Here is a 24,601-nt window from a genome sequence, read left to right as displayed (position 1 = left end):
ATTTGAAATATTATGATGTTTACAATATTATTATTTTTTCATAATATAAGTATGTTACTTTAATTTTTTTGTATTAAGCATTTCAGGAGATAAATTCAAGTATTGTATGTTTCACACATAATATATTTCAATATATATAATTATTTCAGATTGCAGACAAACACATTAAATAATATACAATTTGCTTCCCATTACATTCAGGTATTTTTTATATAAGATGCACTACATCATTGTCAATAAGCAAAGGAGATCCTTGCATAACATTTTAAATTTTAAATTATATATATAGACACAGTCACATAGAAACTTATGCATTTTACTTACTGTTCAATGTAAGTTACTATTACATAGACAGACACACGAGTACATTGCAATGCACAAACATAAGAATAATTAGAAATCATTTCGTTTTAATATTAATGTACATATATAATGTTTTGTTGTTGGTAGCTAGACATTGACCTTATTAAATGTTCGATGGCACAAATGTACTTACAACCATATACTTCAGCAGTAGTATCACAATCTAATTAAATTTAAGCAATTTGAATGCATTACATACATTTGATAGACACAGTAGGTAACATATGCATTTTACTTACACAGTACAAGTGCAATGATGAATTTGTACGAATGGTGTACTTATACTTAAAAATATCATATTGATAAAGATTGTCCTAATTTCATAACCTTTGTCACTGTCATTGGCTTGCAAAACACATAATGTCAATTAAATAATACCTATTATAATATATTATTTTTGTTTTTTTAAAACATTTTATTATATTAAATTATATTAAATGTTAAATAAAAGGCACTTGAAGAGTTATGTACATTAGCCAGATTACACGTTTCCAAGTCACTTAAATTAAGATTACATTTGTTTTACTTACCTATTTTCATGCAATACAGTTATTGCAATATACCCTTAACTCAAAGCTAAGAGTTATAACACTGTCATACCGTTTGTTTATCATACATACTACATACATAACAATAGTATTATACTATTACCAAAAGATAAATAATAAAACACTGCTAATAATAAATTAATTTCTTTAAACATACATGTTTAGTATATTAACCTTTAACTTACATTTATATTGAACTTATGGTTACTAATAAAACATTATTTAAGTATTACACCACAAGTTATAATGTTATAATATATATATATATAATATATAGGTATACACATTAGGATAGGACCCTTAAAGAAAAACACATATAAATCAATTTTTCAACATTTATTGAACATTCTGAAAAAATAGACATAATAATAACAAATTATAAATTACAATGTATTTAAATTACAAATTGTTCGCACTAGGGGCTCCTCACACTGCGGTTGGCACCTAGAACTCGCACACCCTGGACCAGGTACAATAGAGCTAATATAAATATTATACAAGTGAATTATAATAGGTGAATATAATAGATCTTTATTATAATTAAAACCAATAAAATAATATATTAGCTGAGATGATCAGTCTCAGACTAATAAAACATATAAAATAACAAAATATCTGTCAAACTGATAATAATATATTAATTACATATATTCTGTCCCATACCAGAATATATGAAAAATAACAATAAATCAATAAAATATACTCTGTCCCATACCAGAGTATATAACAAAACGAATAACAATATTATAACATGTATATCATATATATATAGATATATAATATACGTAATACAACGAACTATATGTATTAGCTTTATTATAATAATATTAAATACGGCAATAGCCAAGGGGGGAATGAGACAACTGCTCAATACATAAATAATAATACAAGGGGGTGGTGCTGAGCTGCATCTTGAGCTGACTGGAACGACTTGAGCTGATGGAAACCACGAGGTTTTGAGTCCGAACTGAACGGTGTGAATAAATATAATAGTTACCACACTAATACTGCTGCGAGCTGCAAAGGTAATGAGCTGCGAACTGCTGGAGCTTGTTGTCAATTGTCAACGAGACATATGACCTAATATGAATGATCTTCCAAAATGAGCGTTTTTCACGGAACGGTGCATTGGACACAACCACAAAATGGCGTCGTCTTATTGCGAACGGCAAAAAGGTAAGAAGACAGAACTGTCCGATAGAACGGCAACGGAAAAACAGAACGAGCGATAGCCGCCCAACCAACGCGACGTCAAAAACATCGCGACCGTTGCGAGCTGCAAGTAGGCGACCGGGGTGAAGAGGAGCGTCTCTTCAGTAGTGTTACCAACCTGGGGCAGTGGGACTGGGCAACACGAACTCAGGTTGACGAAGTCCGAACACAAATAATGTATAAATAATTTTCTTATATATTACTTACGTCCACATGCATGGCGGCCAAATGGCCCGCCACCGTCGACAAGGAGCTCGAGCCCCGCTGCCGGCGCGGGGCCGAGTCCTGTCGCCGATCGCGGGACGGTGCCGCATCGTGTCGCCGCCGATCGCGGGGCGGTGCCGACTTCCACCACCTGTCACGTGGTGGTGCCGACTTCCGCCGCCGCTCCCCTGGTGGTGCCGACGCCGCCGGTTTGTCACGCCTAGGTGGTGCCGTTGGCGAGTGATGGTCCCGCCGACGCCGCCGCTCCCGGGGTGGTGACCAACCGGCCGGATTTTTGGGCTTCTTGCCTAGATAATAAAAAACAATTATTTCGAGTTCAGACGTATTGCATACGTGTACAATTTGTATATATAAAAGATACGTACAGTCGCGAGCCATATGGCCGTGTTTTCGACAGTTGTAACATTTTTTATTTTTTTTTTTTATTTTACATTTTTATAATATACAATCTATTCCTGTGGAACAATAAGAATATGTGATAGTAGAATATTTAACATGATTGATTGATGGGAGGAGCTACCCAGTGGTAACACTGCCCTTGCGTGAGGTTACTGTTTTAAGTTTTTTTTTTTTTTTTTTTTTGAATCGTTTATTTTTATTTAGTTATTAAGAAGATCACGGCACCAATCTCTTTTAAGCCTTCTGGGGGGGTTTCCAGGAATTGTGAGGGAGGAGAGGTTTGAGATAAGTGGGTTGGTATGGGAGGGGAGCTTAGAATGGAAACGTTTGTAATAGGTAACTGCTTCTTCATGAACTGTTTTGATTTTTAGGTCAGTGTGTAAAGTTAAGTTAGAGATGTACGGTTCAGAATTTGTGATTTTGCGAAGAATTTTGTTTTGAAGGGTTTGTATTTGATTTATGTTGGTTTTTTTAGCATTGCCCCAGAGTTGGAGACCGTAGGTCCACATTGGTTTAATAAGGGATTTATAAATTAGGAGTTTGGCATTTAGAGAGGTATGTTTGTTGTTTGAGATTAGGGTTTTAAGGAAGCGGAGACGTGCATTTAGGGCCAGTTTTTTAATTTTGATGTGGTGTGACCATGTTAGGCGGCGGTCAACTGTCAGGCCTAGGTATTTAGCCGATTGAGATGGTGGTATTAGAATATTGTCCAGGGAAACTGAAGGACAAGGAGGAATGCGAAGAGTGAAAGTCGTATGCTGCGATTTGGACTGGTTAACTTTGATACGCCATTTTTTATACCAGTCAGCCATGAGATCGAGATGGAGTTGTAGGTTTTGGGAAGCTATGTGAGGATTTTCGTGGATTGAGATAATAGCTTTGTCGTCTGCAAACTCCGCAACGGTAGTGTTTGGAGAGGTGGGTTGATCCGACGCGTAAATGTTGAACAAGGTGGGAGAGAGGATACCCCCTTGAGGAACACCTGAGTTGATTTTTGCTATATATGTACCAACTCTGACCTGAAAGTAGCGATCAGTTAGGTAGGATTTGATTAACAGGTAATAGGTTGGATGGAATATTGGCTTAATTTTGTATAGTAGTCCTTCGTGCCACACCCTATCAAAAGCTTGGGATATATCCAAGAATACGCAGGAGCAATAACTTTTTTTTTCAAGGGAGAAAGAGATAGCATCTACTAGTCTGTGGAGTTGGTGAATTGTGGAGTGAGCGGTGCGGAAACCGAATTGGGTGTTTGGTAGTATGGAGCTGGATGAAATGTATGGAAGAATTCTATTAAGGATTAATCTTTCAAGAATTTTACTGAAGAATGGGAGGAGGCTTATTGGACGAAAGGAAGAGGATATGTCCGGAGGCTTGTTTGGTTTTGGAACTAGAATAGTTACAGAGAATTTCCAAGGCATGGGGAAGTAGGATAGTCTTAGACACGCATTGAATATAATTGTGAGAAGGACAATAGCTCTTTTGGGGAGACATCTTGCCACTTCTGCTGTTATCAGATCAAACCCCGGGGATTTTTTGAGGCTGTATTTTTGGATTGTAAATTTTATATCGCTGGGAGAGAAATGCTTAACTGCGGGAGACAGCGGAAGGGGGACGTCAAGAAAGCGTTTAACTGTGTCAGTATGCAGAGGTATATGTATATCTGGGTGTGGAGTGAAAGTTTCAGTTAGGTGATCTTTAAACAGTTGGGCTTTTTCAGCATCTGTAGTTGCGGATCCGCCATGGGGATTTTTTATGGGAACCAGAGGAGGTTTGTATTTTAGAAGTCTTTTAGTAGCTGACCAGAGACTGCCATTATTAGGTGATAAATTAGTGAGATAATTGGAAAAGGACTGATTTTTATGTTTGGCAAGTGTTTTTTTTAGAGAGTTAGATAGATTATTATAGATGTTTTTGTGAGATGGGAGGCGTGAGCGTTGATAAAGGGCTCTTGCTCTACGCTTGTTGGATATGAGGATACGTATATGTTCAGGAACAGAAAGAGGGACGTTTTGGTACTGTGTGTTTGTGGGACTAGAAGCCCATGCTGCCGAATGGATTATGTTTGTTAGATTGTTAATTGCTGTATCAATTTCTAGAGGGGTTTTGAGGCTAACTTGGAGTTTTATGTTTTGATCTACCAGATTATGAAACTTAATCCTGTCCGTGGAATGATGGAAGAGTTTGGGCAGAGAAGGCCGAATAGGAGGATAGGCACTGATAGTCAAGAGGACTGCTGAGTGATCCGAGCAGGGTTCTAGGAGATTAGTAGTAGAGCAAAATAAGTTGTGAGGAGTTTTGGATACAAAGATGTCGAGTATGTCTGGTTTTTTGCGCAGTGAGGTGGGCCAATATGTTGGTCCAGGGGGGGGCAAGGATTGTGTAGCCCTTAAGATTAATGAGATTGTAGAGTACCGTACCTCTTGGGTTGTTTGTGCGGCAACCCCAGCTGAGGTGCTTTGCATTATAATCGCCACCAATGATGAAATTTTGACTTAAAGTGTTAAAGTAATGTATATAGTTTTGAATGTTAATATTGTGTCTAGGAGGGGAATATATTGCTGCTACGGTTGTAGGGATATTGTTGAGGTGAAGTAAGATAGCACAGGACTGTAAGTGTGGTTGACAATAATTTGGAAGGGCTTGAAAAGACAGGGAAGATTTTATATAAATTGCAGCACCACCATGAGCAGTGTTGTCTGGGTGGTTTGTTTTTAGTAGTTGATAACCAGGTATTGGGATGTGGGAGTATTTTGTGAAATGAGTTTCGGATATCAAGGCAATATCAATACGTTTATTCTGTAGGACTAGTTGGAGTTCATTTGTGTGATTTTTGAGACCATTTGAATTAAATAGTAGGATAAGAAGAGAGTTGCTAGTGGATGAGGACATTAATTTTTTTCCAGAAGTTTTGAAATTACTTGAGTGAGTAGGGAGATTAATGGGTTTATCAGTAATTTAAACTCATCGAGGAATTTGTTTATATCAGAAACAGGGGCAGGGCTTAGGTTATTTGAGTGAGAACCGGCGGTGGCTTGAGCGTAGGTTTGGGACGAGTCTGAGGGGTGAGTTACAGGGTTTACCATTGGGTGACTAACCTGTACATTTTTTTTACGATTGATATTGTCCGACAGAAGATTGCTTTTTTTTGGTTGGTTACGATGTTGGAGATCCTTGAAAACTGCACAGCCTTTATAGTTGGAGGGGTGATTACCGGAGCAGAGGGCACATCTTGGAGTAGCATCCCGTGGGTTAGGACAGTCCGAAGAAGAGTGGTTGGAGCCGCAACGAACACAGCGGGCTGGGTAGCCGCAGTATGATTTTGTATGTCCATATTCTTGGCATTTGATGCATTGACTTATATTTTTTGGGTTTATAAGGTTCTTCCACTTTAATTTTCGTGTGGATAAGAGAAGTCAATTTGTAAATGTCATTGGAATGAATTGTAGGTTCGAGATCTACAAAAAATAGCGGGAGTGGGTGTTTGTTGATTTTGTGTAAAACATTTGTCACTTGGCGGACTTCGAATAGTCGTTGTTCAAGTTCCGATTTGATAAGTGCAGTGGACGTGGTCGGGTGGAGATTACGAATGACAACTCGTGTTGGTTTATCTTCTTTGAGCTGATACGTATGGTATTCAGCATTTTGTTCTTTGAGGAAATGGATAAGTGTTCTGTATGAAGTTGGGTTAGTAGTCATAATTTTTATGCGGTCGGTTGAAGATTTACAGGAAAAGTTATCTACACCGATTAATTCAATAAGTTCTGTGCATAGAGATGGAAAGTTGATTACGCGTTTTACAAACACTGGTGGGGGAAGGGTTGGCTTGATACCAACATTGACGTGCCCCTCTGGATTTGACTCAGGAGGAGGCGGATGAGTATTATTTGATGGAGAAGCGGACTCTGGTTCATCTTGTGAGAGTACATCGAAGCGGTTAGTCGTGTGAAAAAATTTTTTATTGTTGTGCTGTATTTTTGGCGAATTTTGATCGGAAGAAGAGGAGGAGAGGTTTCTTTTAGTTCTTATCGGTTAACTGCTTATCGGTACCTGTGACCAGTTGGCTGAAGAAGGAGAATCCATGCCTGTAGAGACTAGGTTGTCGACTGAGCGATTTTTATTGACAGAAGTTGAGGAATTGTTTAGGCGAGCATTCTGTATATTGACAGAGTCATTAGTATTTGTGGCGGCTTTATTTTGTTTTGTATTTTTGGTTGTTGATTGTGACATAATTGTTTCGCGATAAGGTCGCAGTCAGAGTCGCTGCCGCCGCGCGGCGTGCGATAAGATAGCACGCGAGTTGATGAGAATTACGAATACGTGCGAGTGGCGACGAAGCAATTATTATTTTATACTGTGTACGCACGAAACTAAATAATTTACTAACTATTATTTTACTACATACTGTTGTCTATGTAAGATTAGCATAGACGTTTTATATTATTTGTATAATATATGCGTAGACCATATGCGAAAATACGCAACGCGGAGAACGGACTAGTGTGCGGGACGGATGCCGAACGCGAACTTGACGACAGTTGTAACATCCTGAAAAAGAAAGGAGTATAACATTAAAATATTTATTATTATACATGTTAATATTCATGCATACTTTTTGCAGAGCCGCCGACAGCGCTCGGCTGCTTGCTCCGGGTGACGGGAGTATTTACCGTCACCCGGCAATTGTGCAAAGTAAACATGCCATCCATATCCATAATAATATAATAAGTTCTATAAAAAAATAAATACATTTTAATTTTAATTACTTATAACAATTAAAAAAAACCTAAAACAAAACACATAAAAATACTGTAAAAGAATGTGTACTCACTTCAGTGGACTGATGTAAATAAATGGAGTCCAAACGACAATTTTGTTCTAGCCCACGGATTGAATATTACGTAATTATGATTGGTACCAATAACGCAGGTCTGTCCATCGTTCTATCCATCGGCGATGATTGACAAATAGCTTTAATAATAATTAATATTATTAAATTATATGTGCGGTTATACTGGTGCCATGGGCGGCGGAGTGGAGAGCGAAAAGCGTCGCGGACCTGGGTCCGGTACCGGTTCTCCTACTTCAGTCAGCTTTTGACTTTTCTACGACCAGCGTTTGTGCAGTACGTTTGTCATTACGTACACATTTACGTACACTTAAATTTGCACACTTTTTTCTCAACTTTTTTTTTTTTACTTCGTTGGACGTTTTATACACCGGTGAGTACATTTTTTATTATTTAAAAGCGTCTATCCCGCGTATAGGTATATTCGTCACAGTCGGCCAATTATTCATTTACCCGAGCGTGCGTGTTCTCCTAAAGTCCACACATGGTATCTCGAGAACTTCGCGTTTTTTTTTTAATATTTGAAATTTAATGCGTTCTATTATTTCCACGTTCTTTCCTGGGATCGTCGTTCGGTGTGATCAACATATATTCCCATTACATACGTTGTGCGTTACCCCGCATTTTTTTCACTCGCACATTTTTTTTTTGTATTATGTTATTACGGACATCCTATTTTCTTATGCGTTTGGTTTGTACCGTTTCGTAAACATTATTATTTACCATGTACATTATTAATATACACAGTTTTTCTAAAAATAACACAAAACTCTTGGAATTCCCGTGTTGCTGCATTATCACCACTGATAACATACTGATAACGACATTGGTAACGATATTATAATGATGTCGAGTGTTTATACGTATATACTATACTATTTATTTTACTTATTATTAATAATATATATACTAAAGATGTTAATTATAATTAATAAATACATGTATTACGTTTTCGATATGATGCTATTATACATCTTTAAATTGTCAATTTTTAGGCACATCACCATGGTCAAATTATGTGTGATCTGTGGAAACGTCGATGGTGTCGATGGAGTTTCTGTGCACAGGTAACAATATATTTATTTATTAACAATTCAATGTCATTGTACCATTACTCTAGCCATATATTAACACTATTCATAATTTGATGATTGGATATCGGTTTCATCTCTTCTACTATATAGTTGAAAACCAATTCAGTAACCTAAAAAAATTGTATAATATTTATTTGTGAAATAATAATAAACAAAAAAAAAAATGATATAAAAGTTGTAATTTTGTAACTTTTAGATAGTTACATATTTGAATTCCATTTACTACAATTTTAAATTAAATGCAATTAAAAGCAAATTAATATAACATGACATATTATGTTTTTACATTTTAAATATATTAATTATAAATTTAATTTATTTTACGTAATTATTAAAAAACAGGTAATAAATAAATATCTTCAATAAAGTTATGAGATTTTATAGGTAGGTACCTATAATAATTTAAAAATTACTGAATACAAATAAAGTAAGGACATAAATATGAACTTTTTAAATAATATGGTATACAGTATACAGTATTTATATTATTTAGAAATTTCATATTTTTGTTTTTACTTTAATTGTATTCAGTAGTTCAGTACATTTTAAATTATAATAGGTAGGTACTTATAACTTATAAGATCTCAAAAGTTCACTGAAAATATTTTTTTTATTACAATTCATACAATTACAGCCAGTTAGTAGGTACTACACTTCTACACTACTGCATTTTTTAAAAGTTGCATAAAATAAATTAAATTTATAAATATACTTAAAATTTAAAATTATAGGTACCTAATAGATATGTTTTATTAATTTTCTATTACATTTAATTTTAAATTTGAATAAAAAGAATTCAATAGGTAATTTGTAGTACATAATATGTTCTATTAATTTTCTATTATATATAATTTAAAATTTAATTAAATATAAAATAGAATTATATTAAAATTATTTATGTATATAGTCATCATAGTAGTTAACTAATTCTTTGAGAGTTAATTAATAGGTGATTTTAATATGCTATATGCAAATGTATACCTTTTCTTTTGAACATTTCCTCTTAAATCCTGAGTTTTCAGTAGAATAATATAATTGTGTTTGCATTGGTTTTGATTGTTTTGACACATTGTTAGAAATAGACTTCTCTATTTTATATTCCTTTAATTTAGTCATCAAACCCGGATGCACATGCTATGAAAATATTCAAGAGTAATATTTTATTTAAATTTAAATTATTCAGTAAAATCAGTTATAATGGTAGGAACTATAGTCTATAGCAGAACCTACACTAGTACCAATAGATAAATGAATACAAAATGCAGTCTTTCTTAAAAACTATTAGGTTCATTTAAAGTAATTTCATCTATGAATTATAGGTAGTATAATCTACATATTACTCGATAAGGTTTTTTTATTTTGGGTACCTACTTTTATTTTAGGTATTTTAGTTTATTCAATGTACTTTATTAAATAATATAGTAACTATCAGTTATAAACTTATAACTAGTATAGATATTTTTGAATGTACAATCTAATACTTTTTTTCACAAAATACATATTATGTAAATACTTTAAAATAATATATTTGCACTTAGTAGTTAGTAGTTAGTAATATTAGTTATAACTAATTAAATAATACAATTTAAAATATTTTGAAATTACACTTACTTTATAGTGACTCAATAAGTTCCCGGTAGAACCTGAGTACGCGATTATCTTTTTAGTGCAGTTTAAACAAGTAACTGATATTTTTGATCCCGTGTTTGAAATCTTCTTAAAAAATTTACCATCTAATAGGTAATTTTCTTTTTCATCAATTGTTTCATTAATTTTAGATGATGTATTATTTTGAATATCTGGTTCGCGTTCGCGTTCAGACGGTCCAGGATTGTCGGTTTCAAATTCGTTGTCCTCATATTGTCTTTTAAGTGAACGAAAAGATGTTACAAATTTATCCATTTCGAAGTAATACCACTAATACGTTATACAATTATATCGCAATATTTGTAATTTAAACTTAAAGACATAAATACAAAATACACAATAAGTATCAACAAGACCACAACATTAAACTTCGGTAGGTAATGAATGACGAACGACGAATGCGGAAAAAGAAAAACTATAATATTATTTGATACAGCAGACGCTAATACCCAATAGGGCAATAGAATAATAGGTACTCAGTAATCAGTATGTTTATTTTAATTTTCAATAAAATAATAACTAGAAACAGCTGGTTCTATTTCCTCCGAAATTATTGTGTATACGGATCAAATGTATTATCAATATAAACACAATTAAGTGGTTGGGTCTTTAGACGTTAACGCATAAACTATTTTTAGCTAAAAATGTTTTTTCCCGCAATGTCGACTACGCGTCTACGCCGTATTTTATCGGGCCAATGTTCGTACTCAGGTACACCACGACTGTCTATAGTCTGTTATTACTTATTATCATAATATTTAATATTATTATTATGACGAAATGCAGTGAATATTCGGGATTTAAAAATTTGAATATCTAAATCATTTAATGAATAATTATCTAGATAATTATTTTAAGATAACCTATTTTTTTATCTAGATAAAATAAAAAGATACTTAAAATATGTTTTATCTAGATAAGATAAAAAGATAATTATATTTTATCTAGATAAATTATCTAGATAATGCACAACACTGCTTCGGAATAACCAAATTCTTCACAGGAATGTGAAGATTTCCTTGATTTAGAAAAATCCAATAGCATCCGTTATATTACAGATGACGAAAATAGAAGAATGAGGTAGAGACTTCCAGTGATTTATTAGATTTTCTGAAGAATATTCACCGGTTTCCATATCGGTGTTACGGCTTTTTATGGAAATATGGATTTTTTTTATAGGTGTTTTTTAGATTCTTTTAGGAACTTGATTAGAATTAACGGATATTTTGCATCAGTTAAGATTCAATAGGTAGAAAAATAGAAGACTCATTTTAACGACCTGGTAACAAATGAATGTACTTCGGAATAACCAAATTCTTCACAGGAAAGTGAAGATTTCCTAGATTTAGAAAAATCCAATAGCATCCGTTATATTACAGATGACAAAAATAGAAGAATGACGTAGAGACTTCCAGTAATGTATTTGGTTTTAGCGAATTACAAGAATTCAATAGCATTCGTTATAATTATGAGGTAGAAAAATAGATGAATCGAATAAAAAAGAAATGGAAACAGAGGAATGTGCTTTGGATAAAACCAACAAATGGAAAGTGTAAATACTCTAGAATAAGAAGAATTCAATAGAATCTAATATAATAAAGAGTTAGAATAATAGAAGACTCAAATTAGGACAAACTGGAAACAAGTGAATGTTTTTCGAAAAGAACATCTACTGGAAAGCCAAGATACTCTTAAATTAGAAAAATCCAATAGCATCCGTTATATTACAGATGACAAAAATAGAAGAATGACGTAGAGACTTCCAGTAATGTATTTGGTTTTTTTGAATTATATTCATCTGTTTCCTGGTCATATTTATTTGATTCTTAATTTGTCTACCCTATAATCCTTATTATCTTATCAATAACATTGTTTTAAGTAAACAACTACAAAAACGTAACAAAGTAAAGGAATGCTCAAAAAACTACTTAAAAATTTTTTTACATATTAATTAGATTTTAAATTACTTGTTTACTTTGTATTAACTAAATGTAATTCCAAATATAGGTTATGATCATCTACTCACTGACGGTTGAAGTCAACAACAAACAACATAAAGTCGAATACATAATAAGCAATGGAATAGACGATTATGGTAGAGACTTCCAGTGATGTATTTGTTTATTCCGAACAATATTCACCGATTTCCATATCGTTCTTACGGCTTTTTTTATGGAAATATGGAGTATTTTTAAGGTGTTTTATGGATTTTATTAGAAACTTGACTAGAATTTGCGAATATTTAGCATCAGAGTTAAGACACAAGAGTAAGATGACTCAAATAAAAACGAACTGGAAACCGATGACTGTACTTTGGAAAGACAAACTGCTGGATAGTTTAAATTATCTAGAATTAGAAGAATTCAATAGCATTCGTTATAATTATGAAGTAGAATAATAGATGAATTAAAAAAAACGATCCGGTAACAAATGAATGTACTTCGGAATAACCAAATTCTTCACAGGAAAGTGGAGATTTCCTTGATTTTGAAAAATGTAATAGCATCCGTCATATTACAGATGACAAAAATAGAAGAATGAGGTAGAGACTTCCAGTGATTTATTAGATTTTCTGAAGAATATTCACCGGTTTCCATATCGGTGTTACGGCTTTTTATGGAAATATGGATTTTTTTATAGGTGTTTTTTAGATTCTTTTAGGAACTTGATTAGAATTAACGGATATTTAGCATCAGTTAAGATTCAATAGGTAGAAAAATAGAAGACTCATTTTAACGACCTGGTAACAAATGAATGTAATTCGGAATAACCAAATTCTTCACAGGAAAGTGAAGATTTCCTTGATTTAGAAAAATCCAATAGCATCCATTATATTACAGATGACGAAAATAGAAGAATGAGGTAGAGACTTGACGCGTACCTACGGTTGTCACTGTGTGATGGTGAGGTCGCGTCGGATGGTGGTTGAACGGCTCACGGGAGGAGCACGGGGGAAAATGAATAAAGCAACACAAGTCTTTGGGGTACGATGGGGCTTTATTTGTAGGCAGAAAAAAAATAATACAAATAATGTGGTAAAAAAAAAACAAAAGTGAAAAAAAAAACAGAAAGGTGTTAATGGACGGTGGGCACGGTACGGCGAAAAAGGTCTGTCGCGTACGGTGCGGTGGAAATGACTGGTTTGTCTAGGGTAGAGATGTGTCGTTCGCGAACGAACGGATCAAATTGAACGGGTCAAACTTGTGAACGAAACAATCCGGATCGTGAAATAATAAAAAGTCGTTCATCCGTTCATTCGTTCAATTTCGTTCTCGTTCGGATTGCACTGCTACCAACTCAAAATTCTTAATAATGAGTGATCCGAACTCATTAGGTAATCGGTAATCACATTTCACTCTATGATATTTTCAAACCGCGATTTAGTTCATCTATAGCATAGACATATAATAGAATAGACCGCGAATAGAAAGAGAACTACAAAGCCAAGATATGTGCGAGAGAGAAAGAACCATAAGAGGTTTTCTCATGGATGAGTTAATAAAACTGTTTTTTTTTCCAGTTGAATTATATTATGAGGCGGGATCACGATGTAGATAATATATATAAAAATTACTAATTATTAATTAGACACAATGACAATTTACAAGTTTAAAAAAAATATATTTATAATTTAAACATTTTAAATTTTAAAGTATATAATATACAAATTATTACAAATTACAATTAATATATTATAATATGTGTTTTGTACAAATGGTATAATAACAAAAAAAAAGGTAAAACAATATGTTAATTTTATGTTAATTTTATGATATTTTATTGATGTTTAAAAAGTATTAATTTTGTGTAGAATGTTCTAATTTTTTGATCTATTGAATTTGTTGATGAATTAATATGATGAAGTCTTAGTGTAATATAAATGTGCATAATTAGTTTTAACAGCTGTAGGAGATGATTATTGAAGGGTTCTTGTTCGAGAAAATGATTTGATAATGAGATAAAATATTTATTAATATTAATTTTTCTCATACATTCAATTGTAATCCTCTTTACAACGTTTGACCCATCAATTCTTTGGTATCCACGAATTATACGTTCAGCTATTTTACAAATTTCAATGATATCTGGATTCGGTATAATTAAACCACCTCTATTTTTACGTCCAATTAGAGCAGGTCCCGATTCTTTTGTTCCCAAAGATTTTTCACAAACTGTACATAGAATTTTCTTCTTTATTTTGTAAACAACAAATCCTGCTATGTATGTTACAACATCATTAAGGTAATTTCTGTGCTCATAAATGTCTAATATATCTTCTGTTTCAATTATTTCAGTTCCTGCAGCACATAACAAATCTAGCATTTCAGATTGCTCATCTTCTTTTTTTGGTGGAGCGCTTGATATTCTTAGAATACTTGTGTCGTCTAATGCTAAAGCGTTGGCAGTCGATGGACATTTAACTTCAGCATTGATTATAATGGATTTGTATGCAGCTTCAAACTGTGCTACAGTGGGATTATTATTGAAACCTCCCTTAGCTCTAATGGCTCCAAATAGCAGTTCTATATGGTCTTGGTTAAATTTATAGGTAAGTAAAAATTGCAATAGTTTGGTTTCTATAAGCTCACTGTAAAGATTTTTAATAGTTTTTAAACATGTTATTAATCCTAAAAATCCAGTCTTGCGTTCTGATTGTAACACTGATCTTTTTCCATATTTAGGTGGTTTTTCAAGACATTGGATGCCATTTAAATAATCTATAGATTCGTCAATGAATATATTCAAGTTCAAAAAATTATCAGACAGTGGTTTGTTGAAAGGACTCTTACTCAAAAAATTTCTTGAATTTAATAAATCAAATATATTATTAATCCTTCGACAAAATTCAATGGTAGCTTCAGCATTTTCAAAAAGTTTGTTCTTCAGGTCTTTACAACAATATTCCAAGGCATCAGCAACACTGTTACTGAAAACCTGTGTTGCTAAACGTACCTTCATTTTTTCTCGATGATAATGTATATGTCTTGTTCTAATTTTTGTAGCAGCATGTAGACCAGTCACATTTTGCATATCGACCAAATGTTTAAAATATATCCATTTAATTGGTTTATTATTTTTGTCAAACAATAATCCCCAATCACCTAAGCAATTCCTTATTAATTTAACCATATGGCATGGGTCAAGAACTATATGTACATTATCTTCTGTTAATGGATGTTTAAAATTTGGCTTTAAATCAGCGTAATTTAGATTAGCACCAAGCAAAGACGCCATCGACATATTATTAGCCGCCCCATTAAAAGTTATTGTTTTTATTATAATACCAGTTTCATGTAGTTGATGAAGACAAGAATTTATAATGTTGGATTTTTCTTCTGCAGATATTCCATTGACTAAGTAATATGCAATTGGTACTTTCCAATGGGTATTTAAACCAACTACCATAATGACAAAAACATCTTTAGCATACGGCAAATTATCCATTGAATCGGTACCCCCTCCTTGACCATAATCAACATAGCCTTGATGCCTGGAACCTGTCCATTGAACATGTTGCTTTATGCTCATTTCGTCTATGATCAAACATCCATATAATTGTTTACCAATATTTTTCATTTCATTTACTTTAATGGAAATAGCCTGAAAAGATTTCCTCGTTAATCCCGGTAAGCCATTAATTGTTGTGTACCACTTTCTGATAGTACTAATATCTGGCAGAGCTTTTGAAAATATTTTTCTTATGTATAAATACGCAGATGGAGAGTAATAATGTAATGTAAGGGCGAACTTTCTTAACTCTGGTGTAATATTTTTACCACTACCTAATTTTAGTTGGCGCATAAGCAAGTGCTTTTCTTCATCAGATGCAATATTCTAAGGATTAAAATAAATACTCAATTTAATTATATATTTTTTAAATGTTCTTTATTATTATTATACTGATTACATATATTTTATATTAATATTATTTGAAAGTATCAAAAAATATAAAACATACATACATACATACAGATTTATTTGTATTCAATAACTTTATTTCCTGAGTATTCAAATACGTATTTTATATACTATTCAAAAGAAGTATCTGTATCTGTACTTGAATACTTTTAAAAAGTATCTTATACAAGACTGTACATTATTAATTTATTCTTAAACTGTATTAAAACAAATAAAACATAATATATTTCAGTCTCAGTCTTACACACATACAACATAACAAATTTTCGCTTATCAGTTTTAATAAAATAACAAATTTTCAAGCAAGATATGGATTTGTGAAATATCACAAATTAAAAATGCTCATCTTGCTTGAAAATTAAAATATCAAATAAAAACCTAAAAGCCAACACTTAATCACAGACGTGTATAAGACAAAGACAACCATAGACCTATAAACTAATAGACAGCGCATTCCATTTCGCCCTGCCCACAACGCATGGGAATCATATAAGAGAAAGAAAGCAGAAAGGACGAAGAGAGAAAGAACATAAAGTAGTAATCATAGACCTATAAACTAACACTGTATTTCCCCCATGTTCTCTTTTCTTTTACTCTATATTGTACACCTGACCTCTAGTCCTACGTTGTCCATTAGTTTATAGGTCTATGGAGACAACAAACGTATGGGTGGCATCTCTTAAAAGTAACTTAAACTGTATTTACCTTTAACATGTATGAACCATTAGCATTTAACTTGTTTTGCGACTGTAAATCATCAATTAAACTATTAAGGTTATTTATTTGTGATTTAAGACTACGATTTTTTTGCTGTAACAATTTAATTTTATCATTTTTAGTCTTAATCATTTGTTGATATGTTTTCCAAAACATTTTCCGTTTTCTAGGTGTCTCTAGATCTTCCTCAGAAAAGTCTCCAGCATATCTCAATAGTTTACGTTTCTTTTCTGAAAGATGGACTGAAAATTCAAGTACACAGTTAAAATTAATGAATGTCTTTTTATAATTAAAATGTTACCTTTTGTAATATCAATATTTTCATTTGCTTGCAGAATAATCTCTTCTGTATCATTATTCATTGAAACTGTAGAATTGTTTTCATCTTCTATAATAAACATATAAACAATACATATGGAAGTTTTAATTTGTGTTATAATTATATACTAACCATTTACTACTATTTCTTCTTCTAACATAAGATTCTCAAGATTGTCATTTACTGTAAGAATAGGTTTACCTGTGGACATTGATTCGCGAACTTCAAATTCTGTTGGAGATTAAAAAAAATGCATTTCATTAAGTAAAACCTAATAAAAATGTATTATTTAATTTTTTTTTAATACCAGGGAGTAACGATTTTCTTGAACAGAAGAACCTAGATGGTACCGCATCTGGCTTCAATATATCATTTCCAAATGATGATTGATAGTAATCATCATTTGTAAAATGTTTGCTACAGAGCCTAGTATACTGAGTTATGATAACAGGAACATCTTTTTTTATTTGTGCAACCCATTTTTCCCTCAGATTTATATCTTTAGGAAATCTGTAAAAATTTTAAAAAATATTTGTAAAATTCACGAAATGATCCAGTCTATAATATACAAGGTGATTTTTTTATCATGAACCACTCATTATTTTGAAAATATTTTTTAAGTTTTTTAATAAAAAAGTTAGTTTTTTAAGTTTTTTTAATAAAAAGTTAGTTTTTTAAGTTTTTTTAATAAAAAGTTAGTTTTTTAAGTTTTTTAGAAAAAATTAAGTTTTTGATAAAAGAATCATCCTGTATTATGAATAAAAAAATATTTACCCGTGAAGTTTGACATTGTCTGTCTTAGCAGAACCACAACTATAACATTTTTGAACCATTATATCAAAATGATCAAAATAAAAAGGCTCAATAGGCAACTAAAAAACTCACTGTTCACGTAAGAACCAGAATATGTTCATCGACAATTTGTTATTGTTTATTGTTATTTGTTATGGTAAAAAAATGATAATATCACTATCACCATTATTTTGCCATGGAGTAAATAGTTTTTTTTTCCATGAGAAAACCTCTTTAGAGTCTTTCTCACTCGCACATATGTTGGCTTCTATAATTTCTACATGTAATATGTGTGGTTCGCGGTCTATTCTATTATATGTCTATGATCTATAGCCTTGTCCGTGATCACAAAAACAATAATGATAATGATTGATTGATTATATATCAAATATTAAATAATACAAGCTTCATATCTATGACCAGCTAATGAGGATTTTTGATAAAACATTTTACATATTATTATTTATTTACCTAATACCTTTGGTGAATCTCAATTTTCTATCTTTGTTGTTGTATTTATGTCTATGACCATGACACAATATGTAGTACACACGCAGTACACACAAACTTTAATAAACGATAATCAGTTAATCAAACATTAACATTATCTAATATCCTTTTAGGTACCTACCTCGGGATTTACCATTACTTTATAAGTACCTAGATATTATTAGTGATTCGTGATACTTGTCCTATTAGCCTTTAAAAGCGTTGTAATAACACAGAATACATTAAAATATTAAAGCTATTCTGTGGTAATAAGTAATAAAATACAATTTATTGAAATTCGAAGCTGGATGTGACAACTAACAGGTAAGTTATAATTTATTAAATATACATCGCGCCTTAAGCATTGATATTATAATAAATAATTTTTAAAATTCATATAGGTAATATAAATTATTTTTGTACTGTATAACATGATTGATATAGTAATAGGTATAATATAATAATTTTAATTTGATTTATTTATGTAAAAATTAAAATACCTCATGGTAAAAATAAACAGTTAAATATTTATTTTGCTTAAGTACATACTTACTTTTCAAATTACCTGATTGACGTTTAATTTGTGGTCATTTTACATTTTAACATTTCCTTATATTTAATAAACAAATTATAATATTATGTGTAATAATAATAATAATATGTTATATGTTGAAAATTACATATTATGGTTTAAAAACAAAATCTTCGATATTTTTTTTGATTCAAGCCTATTTCTACGGTCTGTAATTACCTGTCCTGCCTTTGAAAATAACCTTTCACATGGAACGGATGTGGCTATGATACAAAGACGAGTTTTAACTATTTCATAGAGTCGTGGGTAAACTTTTTGTCGCTCTGACCACCAGAGTAGTGGATTTTCATGTCTACTGATAATTTGTTCATTCAAATATTTGTCTAGCTCAATAATTCCTGCTGATGTAGAATTATTTCCACCGATAGCATTAACCACAGACTTGTCAAAATCTCCCCAGATGGCCGAGTTGGAATACTGAGGTGTTGAAGAAGATGACTGTTGAGGTAAATCTAACTGCTCTGTTCTTATGCTGCTTTGTAATTTATTACGAAGTTGGGATATAGTCCTATTATATTTGTCCTCATTAATAAATCCATGTTTTTTGAATCTAGGATCCAGAACTGTAGCTTGAGCATTAAGTAAATTGTCTTCAATTCTGTCAAACCTAATCATCATCTTTTCTTTTAAAGTATTGGCCATATTCAGCACTTCTCTGGGTAAATTTGTGTCATTTATAAATGTCTGTGTAACTTTAAACATAGCTCTTACCATAATTATTTTTTTTGATATTGAAATATTTTTTTCTGCACTTATTTCAACAGTGGCATCATAAAAAATTTTCAACAACTCTTTTGATTTATCTACAACTTGCCATTCATTTGGAGTAAGTGAATTTAATTCGGTGTTGTTTAAAATGGCTAATGTTGCAATTATTGGCTCCTTTATTCTCAATATTCTATCGAACATATCAAAAGTTGAGTTCCACCGTGTTGGGCAATCTTGTTTCAACTTTAAAATTGGATTTCCGGTTTGTTTTTGATATTCCTGCAATTTAGCTAATGCATGAGAACTTCTTTTAAAGTAAGATACAATGTCTTTAATTTTTGTTACAACAGGCTCAATTTTACCCAATCCACAATGAACAATCAAATTGATATCATGCGCAAAACATGACAACCGTCTCCAATTGCATTTTTCAATTGCACTTTTAATATTTGCAGCATTGTCTGATACTACAACAGTTATACGCTGACTCAATCCCCACTCATCTACGGTATTTTTCAAAAACAAAGCTAAATTATCAGCTGTATGACTATCTTCAAAACTAGTACATGCTAACAAAACTGAAGATAATTCAGTGACATTATCTGGATCTATGAAATGAGCAGTTACTGCCAAAAAACTTTCATTATTCCTTGATGTCCATCCATCAGTTGTAAGATATACTGCAGATACATTTTTTAATTTATCTTTTACTCTTTGGACAACCATCTCATACATTTGGGGCAATAAACTATTAGAAACTGTTTTTCTTGAAGGAATTATGTAATTAGGGGACAGCATATTCAATAATTTTCTGAACTCTTTATCTTCGACTATGCTAAAGGGGTGATACTCTTTTACTATCATTTTTTATTAATTGATGGTCAATTGATACAGATTTACACAATGGCAGAGGTCGATGAATGAAATTTGCTATAGATGATTGATAACTATTTTTGTTTTGAATTATTGAAGACGAAAATGTTGTAGAAGAATGAACTATTGCAGATGTAGATTGAGAAGCGGATGTCGATGGTTGTGGATTGTCAAGGTACTCAGAGTTTGATTCCTCTGCTACCTAAAAACAACCAACAATAATTTTTATATCTATATTTTATTTTATTAGTTTTATAATTTTTTTGTTTGTGAATTTTTATTAAGAAATATAATATTTAGGCGTGACAAGCTTGAATGTTACGTTATTATTTATTATTATTTATTTATATTATAATTTATACCACAATTTTTAAAATGTTAAGTTTATTTTATAAATAATTAAATGTTATACATTACTTAACACATTTACAGAATGACAAAATTAAAATATTGTTAATACCTATGCAGTGAATATTATTTTTTATACTCTTAAAATTCATTTTTAGTGTTATTAAATTATAAAATGTGTACCTGTGGTGTTGATCTTTGCAGTGGAACTGTGACATGCTTTGTCTTTATGTGCCTTAAAAGATTGCCTGTTGATCCCCCAGAAAAACTTTTTTTTTCATTACAATAGTTGCATTTTGCCATATTCCCATTTGTAAGTGTGAAATGATTCCACACATTGCTACGTTTTTTGTACAATTGATTTGTTGATGAAGCCATGTTTATTCTAATTGTATAATTATTGTAATAAATATATTTTCTAATAATTTTTAAAAGATGGTATTTATATAATTTAAAGTGATTTAAGACTTACCTGTTTATTAATTATCATAAACCAATTATTAAGATAATTAATTTTAAAAGAATTGTAGAATAGCAATTTTTTTAAATGATAACTAATAATTTAATAATTTAAAACACTGAAATAAAAGAAGATCACCAATCAATAAAAACAGAATACAATTCAATTTTTATGAAAAAATCTTAACATGTTAATTCAGCCAATATTGATTTGTTAATGAGACAAAAAATAAATCATATTGCATAATACATTTTTGTATTAAGTTGTAACATGCTGAAGCAAGTTTGGTTTTTGTTTTTGCAGATTTATGTTATGAAAGGATTTAATATACACTAAATACTGAATGTTAAATTACAGTATTATTGTTTTAATTCAAATAAAGTATATTTAATTTGATCTATGTCAATCTTAGTATTTTAAATATTTAGTTGGTAAACTCAGCATCATTTCAATATACCAACATCCAAGTTCTTACATTATACCATTGTTTGTAAATATTAAAAGTCAATTGTATTTATAATCAATGTTTATAGTAATTTAACACTTATTTTACCTTTTTCTGAATTTAAATAATAACTTTAATTCAACGTATTACAACAATAATTGGAGTTGACTATATATATATATATATTCAATTTTTGATGGATTACTTATTTTAAATTTTTTTTACTGAGTACCTATATTTAATTTTTATGCAGACATACTTAAATTAATATTCAAGTATGGATTTGTATATTATTTACTTATATGAATATGAGTGTACTACAGTACTTATTTTCCGGGTAACACAACAATATAAAAATAATTATAGATTTATTGTTATAACTTTTTACAAAGTTCTTTATTCATCTAAACAATGTAATCCCACAAAAAAAACAATACCAGAAAGCATAAATTTATTATTTAATAAAAAGACTTCTAGTGAGCAGAAAGCATTTAAACCTCTTTATTCTCATAACTAGATAATATTCAATTAATTCAATAACCATTTCAAAATTTGATTATGAATTATGACTATTATCACGAAAGATTTTAAATCAATAAAATATTCCAAATCGTTCAAGTTTACTAAATGAACGCGATAGTACCTATGATATTATGACTGATCACTGATATGACTAGATCTTTATTTTACACAATAGTCGTTATGTTTATAATACGTTCATCATTCAATGAACGAGAATCGTATGATAAGATTGGATTTTTGTCTAATGTAATAGTGGTTATGTTTATAATACGTTCGTCGTTCAACGAACGAGATGAACGAAATGAACGAATCATATGAACGGGTCTTTTCAATGACCCGATCCAAACGAACCGAATCGTTCAATTGACCCGTATTGCCCATCTTTAGACTCTAGGGCCGGTTCACGGTCGCGGCGGGTCCGACGCTCCGACGCGGATCGTCGCGCGTCGGCGTCGTCCGTCGTCAACTTGTGGTTGAGAGAGGGCTTACGGCGAGGCTATCCGCGCAAATGCCGTTTGAATTCAAACGGTCTTTGCGCGGGGCCGCGTCATACTCCCCCCCCCCCAAACCACCAGTGACGGCGGTTTTCCGGTCGCTTCCGGTGGCTGTGTGGGTGGTTGGGTTGTTGGATGGCTGGCGTCGGTAGATTCCGGAGGAGGGGTATTCCGGCTGGGTGCAGCGGTCTCACTCCGGCCTATCTAGCCATGTTGTGGTGGTGTCGTGGGGGTGGGTTAACGTTTTGGAAGACGGTTTCCATATCCACGTCGTCTTGTGGACCGACATCCATGTCGCACAGCAGCTCCGCCTCCTCATCCGGCGATATTTCCATATCGTCCGGTTTTGGGGAGTCGGTGGCTCTCTGCTCCGTGACCTCGGCTTGTCCGGTAGGTATTTCTACCTCCGGTGCCTTGGCCTCGGGGATAGGTGTGTCGGGCGCCTCCAGTGACCGTGGATGTGTTGCCGGTGGTGAGGTTGGGGGCGCCGGTTTCTCCAGGCGGAATTGCTGGGAGGTGGTGGGGTCGGTGGTCTTCCTCGTGTCCCAGAATTGCCGCCTTCGTGCAGTGCTCCGGCGTTGCCGCGATGTTTTCGTCGCTGTTTTTGTTGCGGTTTTCGGCGTTTCGGTTTTCGGTGTTGTTGTTGCCGTTTCCGCCTTTTTTTTCGCGGGCGGTAGCACTGACGCTCTTGGTCGTGGGACCGGTGCTGCCATGAGTGGTTGGGGGGGCGGGCGGATCAGCCGTGCGGACTGCGTCATCGGGGGCGGTCGCGGTGTGCTAACCGGCTGTACGTGCCGTCTAGGGCTCCGGGACCTGTCGGTCGCCGCGGGTGTCGGACCCACGTTGGTCGCCTTGCGGAAGACCGACGTGCGGTCGTCCCACCCGCGGGTGTAGGCTGCCCACAGTACCGGGTCCCGGCGTAGCTCTGCCGTTGACATCCGGCGCACCCGTGCTGCTGTAGTCGCATGGGCGGCTGCCTCCGCATTCGCTACCTGCAGTAACTGCTGGGTGCGTTCCAGCAGTTCTGCGGCTTGCTGTAGGGGGGTGGTTGCTGTTGACTGTGGCTTCATCTTCGAGTGCTGTTGTTGACTGTTTGCGGGTGATGAAAACAAAATAAAATAACCATATAATAATTTGTGTTACCCGCCGTTATCGTTTTGTGGTGGTGTTGGGGTGTGGGTGTGTTGTGGTTGGCGCGCGTTTAAGACATGACACGTGAATTTTGCGCGGTGGTTGTTGGTCCGTGAGGAATACACCTTTTCCTACGCGTTTGTGCAGTCTTACCGGTCCCCACCATTTTGGTGCGAAACCGGCGTGAAATTTGTCGTGCGCTTTTGACAGGTGATGCGCTTTGTAGTAAACGACGTCACCTGTTTTATATGTGGGTTGCGTCTGGCCACCTGTTACCGGTGGTATGTCCAGTACGTCTTTCTCACGCTTTTCCCTCTCCCTATTTATGTGTTCGATCGGGTCGGCAGTTGTCCTACTCAGTGCCCAATCACCCGGTCGTTTGCCCTCTCTGCCGAGGACGAGTACCGAGGGGGGGTATCCTGTTTGGACGTTGCGTCTATTCCTGATCGAAAATA

The 24,601-nt window shown here is 33.2% G+C and overlaps 3 protein-coding genes and 1 long non-coding RNA gene across 4 annotated transcripts; 1 reads left to right on the top strand and 3 right to left on the bottom strand.

Annotated features, from left to right (window-relative positions):
- The first annotated feature begins 13,607 nt into the window (after positions 1–13,607).
- LOC132927466 (uncharacterized) lies at positions 13,608–17,393 on the top strand. Its single transcript, XR_009661734.1, has 2 exons — positions 13,608–14,074; positions 17,144–17,393. It is a non-coding gene; the product is annotated as an uncharacterized LOC132927466 (long non-coding RNA).
- On the bottom strand, positions 16,363–18,238 carry LOC132927465 (THAP domain-containing protein 1-like). The gene is made up of 6 exons (XM_060992005.1): positions 18,067–18,238; positions 17,600–17,802; positions 17,425–17,523; positions 17,275–17,361; positions 16,962–17,215; positions 16,363–16,453 (listed from the first exon to the last, which is right to left on the bottom strand). The coding sequence occupies exons 1-6, from the start codon at positions 18,123–18,125 to the stop codon at positions 16,418–16,420; spliced, it is 738 nt and encodes a 245-aa protein (XP_060847988.1). The 5' UTR covers positions 18,126–18,238; the 3' UTR covers positions 16,363–16,417.
- A 516-nt stretch (positions 18,239–18,754) lies between these two features.
- Positions 18,755–21,472, bottom strand: LOC132925077 (E3 SUMO-protein ligase ZBED1-like). Its single transcript, XM_060989501.1, has 4 exons — positions 21,278–21,472; positions 20,774–20,948; positions 19,325–20,730; positions 18,755–18,784 (listed from the first exon to the last, which is right to left on the bottom strand). The coding sequence occupies exons 1-4, from the start codon at positions 21,470–21,472 to the stop codon at positions 18,755–18,757; spliced, it is 1,806 nt and encodes a 601-aa protein (XP_060845484.1).
- A 1,743-nt stretch (positions 21,473–23,215) lies between these two features.
- On the bottom strand, positions 23,216–23,728 carry LOC132925076 (uncharacterized). Its single transcript, XM_060989500.1, has one exon. It carries the CDS (start codon positions 23,726–23,728, stop codon positions 23,216–23,218), a length of 513 nt encoding a protein of 170 aa, XP_060845483.1.
- Positions 23,729–24,601: the final 873 nt, after the last annotated feature.

The sequence above is a fragment of the Rhopalosiphum padi genome, chromosome 3, assembly GCF_020882245.1.
Source record: "Rhopalosiphum padi isolate XX-2018 chromosome 3, ASM2088224v1, whole genome shotgun sequence".
NCBI classification, from domain to species: domain Eukaryota; kingdom Metazoa; phylum Arthropoda; class Insecta; order Hemiptera; family Aphididae; genus Rhopalosiphum; species Rhopalosiphum padi.
Note: the sequence above shows the minus strand (reverse complement) of the source record. Positions and strands in the feature narration are given on the sequence as shown.

What these genes read in the sequence shown, in the direction of transcription:
- LOC132925076 (XM_060989500.1), bottom strand. Translation starts at nt 23,728, where the DNA reads ATGGCAGCACCGGTCCCACGACCAAGAGCGTCAGTGCTACCGCCCGCG.
- LOC132927465 (XM_060992005.1), bottom strand. Translation starts at nt 18,125, where the DNA reads ATGGTTCAAAAATGTTATAGTTGTGGTTCTGCTAAGACAGACAATGTC. An exon ending in AAGAAAATCGTTACTCCCTG is followed by an intron (nt 17,524 to 17,599) that starts GTATTAAAAAAA and finishes AATCTCCAACAG; the next exon opens with AATTTGAAGTTCGCGAATCA. An exon ending in AGAAGAAATAGTAGTAAATG is followed by an intron (nt 17,362 to 17,424) that starts GTTAGTATATAA and finishes TGTTTATTATAG; the next exon opens with AAGATGAAAACAATTCTACA.
- LOC132925077 (XM_060989501.1), bottom strand. Translation starts at nt 21,472, where the DNA reads ATGGCTTCATCAACAAATCAATTGTACAAAAAACGTAGCAATGTGTGG. An exon ending in TGCAAAGATCAACACCACAG is followed by an intron (nt 20,949 to 21,277) that starts GTACACATTTTA and finishes GGTTGTTTTTAG; the next exon opens with GTAGCAGAGGAATCAAACTC. An exon ending in TATTTTCAAAGGCAGGACAG is followed by an intron (nt 18,785 to 19,324) that starts GTAATTACAGAC and finishes ACGCTTTTAAAG; the next exon opens with GCTAATAGGACAAGTATCAC.